The sequence below is a fragment of the Mandrillus leucophaeus genome, unplaced genomic scaffold, assembly GCF_000951045.1.
Source record: "Mandrillus leucophaeus isolate KB7577 unplaced genomic scaffold, Mleu.le_1.0 Scaffold22, whole genome shotgun sequence".
NCBI classification, from domain to species: domain Eukaryota; kingdom Metazoa; phylum Chordata; class Mammalia; order Primates; family Cercopithecidae; genus Mandrillus; species Mandrillus leucophaeus.
This window is the reverse complement of record NW_012102254.1, coordinates 793,949-799,992: the sequence shown is the minus strand read 5'-3', so window position 1 is coordinate 799,992 and position 6,044 is coordinate 793,949. Positions and strand designations below refer to the sequence as shown.

Below are 6,044 nucleotides of genomic sequence, written 5' to 3'. Positions count from 1 at the left end.
AAAAAAAAAAAAAAAAAAAAAAAAAGGCCAACCATACAAAGAGGTTCACCTGAGCCTTATCTATATGGCAATGAACTGAACTTCAAATATATGTAAACTTGAAAACAGCACATATGGCTGGGCAAGGTGGCTCATGCCTGTAATCCCAGCACTTTGGGAGGCTGAGGCGTGTGGATCACCTGAGGTCAGGAGTTTGAGACCAGCCTGGTCAACGTGGAGAAACTGCATCTTTACAAAATACAAATATTAGCCAGGCATGGTGGCGTGCGCCTGTAATCCCAGCTACTCTACTCTGGAGGCTGAGGCAAAAGAATTGCTTGAACCCGGGAGGTTGCAGCGAGCCAAGACTGCGCCACTGCACTCCAGCCTGGGCAACAGAGCAAGACTCTGTCTCAAAAAACAAAACAACAAAACAAACAAAAAACCAACAACACATAAGCTAAGGATGCCATGTGAAATACATATGATGTAAACAAAGTCTGCATGAGTAGCAGTTAAAAATGAAAAAACAGCCAGATCACCTGAGGTCAGGAGTTCATGACCAGCCTGGCCAATGTAGTGAAACCCCATTTCTACTAAAAATACAAAAATCAGCCAGGCGTGGTGGCGCATTCCCATAATCCCAGCTATTGGGGAGGGTGAGGCAGGAGAATCCTTTAAACCTGGAGGAAGGCTGAGCACACTGGCTCACTCCTATAATCCCAGCACTTTGGGAGGCTGAGGCGGGTGGATCACCTGAGGTCAGGAGTTCGAGACCAGCTTGGTGAAACCCATCTCTACCAAATACAAAAAATTAGCTGAGCATGGTGGCACATGCCTGTAATTCCTGCTACTTGGGAGGCTGAGGTAGGAGAATCGCTTGAACCTGGGAGGCAGAGGTTGCAGTGAGCCAAGATCGAGCCACTGCACTCTAGCCTGGGCGACAGAATGAGACTCCATCTCAAAAAAAAAAAAAAAGGAAAAAAAGAACAAATCTGGACTAAGATGGCAGGATGAAAATGGATTATTCTTTTCAACATTTTTGTTATATAGTATACTGAAGAGGCAAAAAGCTCTAATTCTCTACATGCTTCATAAATATTCTAACGTGGAAAATGGCATCAGTTGTTATGAAAAGTATACTCACCTGTTTTCCATCCACCTCGATATCTGCCACATAGTTCTCAAACACTGTGGGCACATACACCTCTGGGAACTGGTCCTTGCTGAAGACTATGAGCAAGCATGTCTTTCCACAGGCTCCATCACCAACAATCACTAGTTTCTTCCGGATGGCAGCCATTGCTGAAACACAAAACACAGATGTTACCTGCAATGCACAAGAAGCCATAGGTAGCTTACAGGCTATGACACATGCTTTGGTAACCACAGGGCATAAGCCTGTATTAGCATACTCAAATTCAAACTTCTAGTACACTGATTCCACCTGGCACCAAAAGGTTATACATCAAAAACTCATAACTAACTTTATACTTAATGGTAAAACACTGAAAAGAAGTCTGCCTCCTAAGATCAGAAACAAGAAAATAATGTATGTTCTTGCTACTTCTTTTTAGATGCAATCTCACTCTGTCGCCCAACCTGGAGTGCACTGGCCCAATCTTGGCTCACTGTAACCTCCAGCCTCCCGGGTTCAAGTGATTCTCCTGCCTCAGCCTCCCAAGTAGCTGGGATTATAGGCATGCACCACCACATGCAGCTAATTTTTGAATTTTTGGTAGAGACGGGGTTTCACCTTGTTGGCCAGGCAAGTCCTGACCTCAGGCGATCCACCTGCCTCAGCCTCCCAAAGTGCTGGGATTACAGGCATCAGCCACCCCGCCTGGCTTGTTTTTGCCACTTCTATCCAGCACGATATTGGAGGTCCTAGCCAGGGCAGTAAGATAAGAAAATGAAATAAAAGACATCCAAATTGGAAAGGAAGAAGTAAAACTATCTCAATTCATACATGAGATGATTTTGTAATGTGGGAAATCCTAAAGAAAACTTTTAGAATAAACAAGTTCAGTAAGGTTGCAGGATACAATATTAACACTGAAAAAATCAACTGAGCCAGGCACAGTGGCTCACGCCTGTAATCCTAGCACTTTGGGAGGCTGAGGTGGACAGATCACCTGAGGTCGGGAGTTTGAGACCAGCATGACCAACATGGAGAAACCCCGTCTCAACTAAAAACACAAACTTAGCCGGGCGTGGTGGCGCGTGCCTGTAATGCCAGCTACTTGGGAGCACAAGGCAGGAGAATCGCTTGAACCTGGTAGGCGGAAGTTGTGGTGAGCCGAGATCACGCCATTGCACTCCAGCCTGGACAACAAGAGTGAGACTCCATCTCAAAAAAAAAAAAAAAAAAAATCGATGCCGAACACAGTGGTTCATGTCTGTAATCCCAACACTTTGGGAGGCTGAAGCAGGAGGAATGTTCAGGCCCAGGAGTTAGGGACCAGCCCTGGCAACGTAGTGAGATACTGAGAAAGGAAGGACAGAAGCATGAGAGGGGAGGGGAGAAAGAAAAGAAACAAAAGGGCCGGGCGCAGTGGCTCACACCTGTAATCCCAGCACTCTAGGAGGCTGGGATTACAGGTGGAGTGCTTGAGAATCCAGGAGTTCAAGACCAGTCTGAGAAACATAGTGAAACCCTGTCTCTACCAAAAATACAAAAAGATTAGCCAGGAGCGGTGGTGCACGCTAATCACAGCTACCTGGGAGGCTCAGGTGGGATAATCGCCTGAGTCCAGGAGATGGAGGCTGCAGTGAGCTGAGATTGCATCACTACATTCCAGCCTGGGGAACCACAGTTGAGACATGGTCTCTAAAAAAAGAAAGAAAAGAAAAAAAAAAATCAGCCAGGTATGGTAGCATGCACCTCTGGTCCCAGCTACCAAAGAGGCTGAGGTGGGAGGATTGCTTGAGCCCAGGAGGTGGAAGATGCCGTGAGCTACGATTGCACCACTGCACTCCAGCCTGGAGTGACAGAGTGAACCTTGTATCTCAAACTCTTACGACTCAACTACAAAAAAGTAGCTTAGGTTGGTGGTCTGGCTCAGGATCTCTTGCAAGGTTGAAGTCATAAAGAATTCTTTTTGGGCCGGGCACGGTAGCTTATGGCTGTCATCCCAGTACTTTGGGAGGCTGAGGTGAGCAGAACACTTGAAGTCAGGAGTTCGAGACCAGCCTGACCAATCCAGCAAAACCCTGTTTCTACAAAAAATGCAAAACTTAGCGGGGTGTGGTGGCGGACACTTGTAATCCCAGTTACTTGAGAGACTGAGGCAGAAGAATTGCTTGAACCTGGGAGGCAGAGATTGCAGTGAGCCCAGATTGCATCACTGTACTCCAGTCTGTGCAACAGAGTGAAACTGTGTCTAAAAAACAAACAAACAACAAAAAAAACCAAACAAACTCTTTCCAGCATGAAGTACAGCATGCTATTTATCTATCCATCTATTTTTTTTTTTTTTTTTTCTGAGATGAGGTCTCAGTCTGTCACCCAGGCTGGAATGCAGTGGTGTGATCTCAGCTCAATGCAACCTCTGCCTCAGAGGCTCAAGTGATCCTCCCACCTCAGATTCCCCAGGACCAGGACCACAGGCATGCGCCACCATGCTCAGCTAATTTTGTATTTTTGGCAGAGACGGGATTTCGCCATGTTGACCAGGCTGGTCTCCAGCTCCTGAGCTCAAGTGATCTACTCGCCTCAGCCTCTCACAGTGCTGAGGGATTGTAGGCATGAGCCACTGCCCATCTATCTATGCATCTATCCAATCTATGTATCTATCTAACCTATCTATGTATTTATCTATTACGTAGTTATTTTGAGAAAGGGTTTCATTCTGTCACCAAGGCTGGAAAGCAGTGGTGCAATACTGGCTCACTGCAGCCTCTGCCTCTCAGGCTCAACTCAAGTGATCCTCCCACCTCAACCTCCCAAGTAGTAGGGACTACCAGGCTCCTGCCACCACGGGTGACTGATTTTTATACCGATGGGGTTTCACTATATTACCCAGGCTGGTCTCAAACTCCTGGGCTCATGCAGTCCTCCCGATTCAGCCTCCCAAAGTGCTGGGATTACAAGCATAAGCCACTTCACCAGGCCTAAATACAGTATACAGAAAAAATTAAAAAATAAGGAACTTTTACAATTCAATAATAAAAAGACAATCTAATCCAATTCAAAGGATGTGAGTAGGTATGACCCTGCAATTCTATTCCTAGGTATATATCTAAGAGAAACAAAAACATATGTCCACATAACAACTTGTACTTCTACATGAATATTCATAGCAGGATTATTCATAACAGTCAAAAAATGTAAAGAACCCAAATATCCAACAACTGATGTATCAATACAATGGAATGGAACACTGTTCAGCGATAAAGGATAAAGTACTGATATATGCTATAATATGTTATATAAGTAGAAAATGTTATATAAGCAGAAGAACCCAGTCATAAAAACCAACATGCATGATTCCATTTACATAAAATTGTCCAGAATAAACAAATCCAGAAACAGAAAATAGACTGGTAGTTGCCTAGGGCAGGGACTTGGGGGTAGAGAGAAATGGAAAATGACTAATGGAATAGTGGAGTTTCTCAGGTAACGAGATTTTTCCAAAATTATTGTGGTGATGGCTGCACAACTCTATGAATATACTATAAACTACTTATTATAGTATACATAATTCACACATTTTATTTATTTTGAGACAGGGTCTCACTCTGTTGCCCAGGCTGGAGTGTAGTGGTGCGATCACTGCTCACTGCAACCTTAGCCTCCCCAGGCTCAAGTGATCCTCCTATCTCAGTCTCCCTAGTAGTTGGGACTACAGGTGCATGCCGACACACCTGGCTAATTTTTTGTATTTTTAGTAGTGACCGGGTTTCACCACGTTGCCCCAGCCGCTCTCAAACTCTTGAGGTCAAGCGATCCTCCCGCCTCTGCCTCTCCCCCAGTGTGTTGGGATTACAGGCGTGAGCCACCGCACCCAGCCCACAGTATATATAATTCACACTTTAAATAGGTGAATTGTAAGGTATGTAGATTATATTTCAATAAAGCTGTTACCACCACTCTTGCCCCCAGTGGGGGGAAAAAAAAAAAGAAATCTACAGATTCCTTCCATCTGGCAGACAGTGATGGTCAACCACCCCAATTCCCACCCTTCCCTCTTAGACTATACTTCAATTTTTAGCTATGTACTTTGTTGTAGACTACACTTCCTAACTTCCCTTGGAGACATGGCCATGTACCATGAGATGTGAATCAGCAGTATGTTGTGGGACTTCCAGAAAGTCTTTCTTAAAAAAGTGAAGTCACATGCTCTTCTTCATTCTCTTTCTCCTTTCCTACTCCTTACATCTGAAGTAAGGGCTGATTTCTAAGTAGCCATCCTGTTATGTGAGAATGAATGCCATACCATGGGGCTGGAGGAACCAAAAGGTAAAAAGGAGCCTGGATTTCAGGTGATCTTGGGGAGCCATCATCTCAGCCCCAAGACAACCTACCTTCCATGTTGTTTCCGTATGAATGAGAAATAACTGACTCTCTCGTTTAAGATGGTATTTTTCAAGTCTCTGTTACCTGTAGTCAAACTAATCCTAAATAATATATACTTGGCTGGGCATGGTGGTTCACGCCTGAAATCCCAGCACTCTGGGAGGCCGAGGTGAGTAAATCACAAGGTCAGGAGTTTGAGACCAGCCTGGCCAACATAATGAAACCCCATCACTACTAAAAATATAAAAATTAGCTGGGTGTGGTAGCACGTGCCTGTAGTCCCAGCTACTCAGGAGGGTGAGGCAGGAGAATCGCTTGAACCCTGGAGGTGGAGGCTGCAGTAAGCTGAGATCACCCCACTGCATTCCATCCTGGGTGAGAGACTGTCTCAAAAAAAAAAAAAACAAACAGGCCGGGCGTGGTGGCTCACGCCTGTAATCCTGGCACTTCGAGAGGCTGAGGTGGGCGGATCACGAGGTCAGGAGATCAAGACCATCCTGGCTAACACGGTGAAACCCCGTCTCTACTAAAGAATACAAAAAATTAG

General features: G+C 45.2%; 1 protein-coding gene across 3 annotated transcripts in view; it reads right to left on the bottom strand.

Annotated features, from left to right (window-relative positions):
• RHOA (ras homolog family member A) overlaps positions 1–6,044 on the bottom strand; it is a 73,083-nt gene that overhangs the window by 13,795 nt on the left and 53,244 nt on the right. For 2 of the 3 annotated variants that reach the window (XM_011980911.1, XM_011980910.1), the window contains one exon: positions 1,127–1,284. In XM_011980911.1, coding sequence (XP_011836301.1) covers positions 1,127–1,282 — 156 coding nt within the window. In that variant the 5' untranslated portion in view covers positions 1,283–1,284. Of the gene's footprint in view, positions 1–1,126; positions 1,289–6,044 lie in introns of those variants that run through there. The other variant, XM_011980912.1, reaches the window with a different exon arrangement.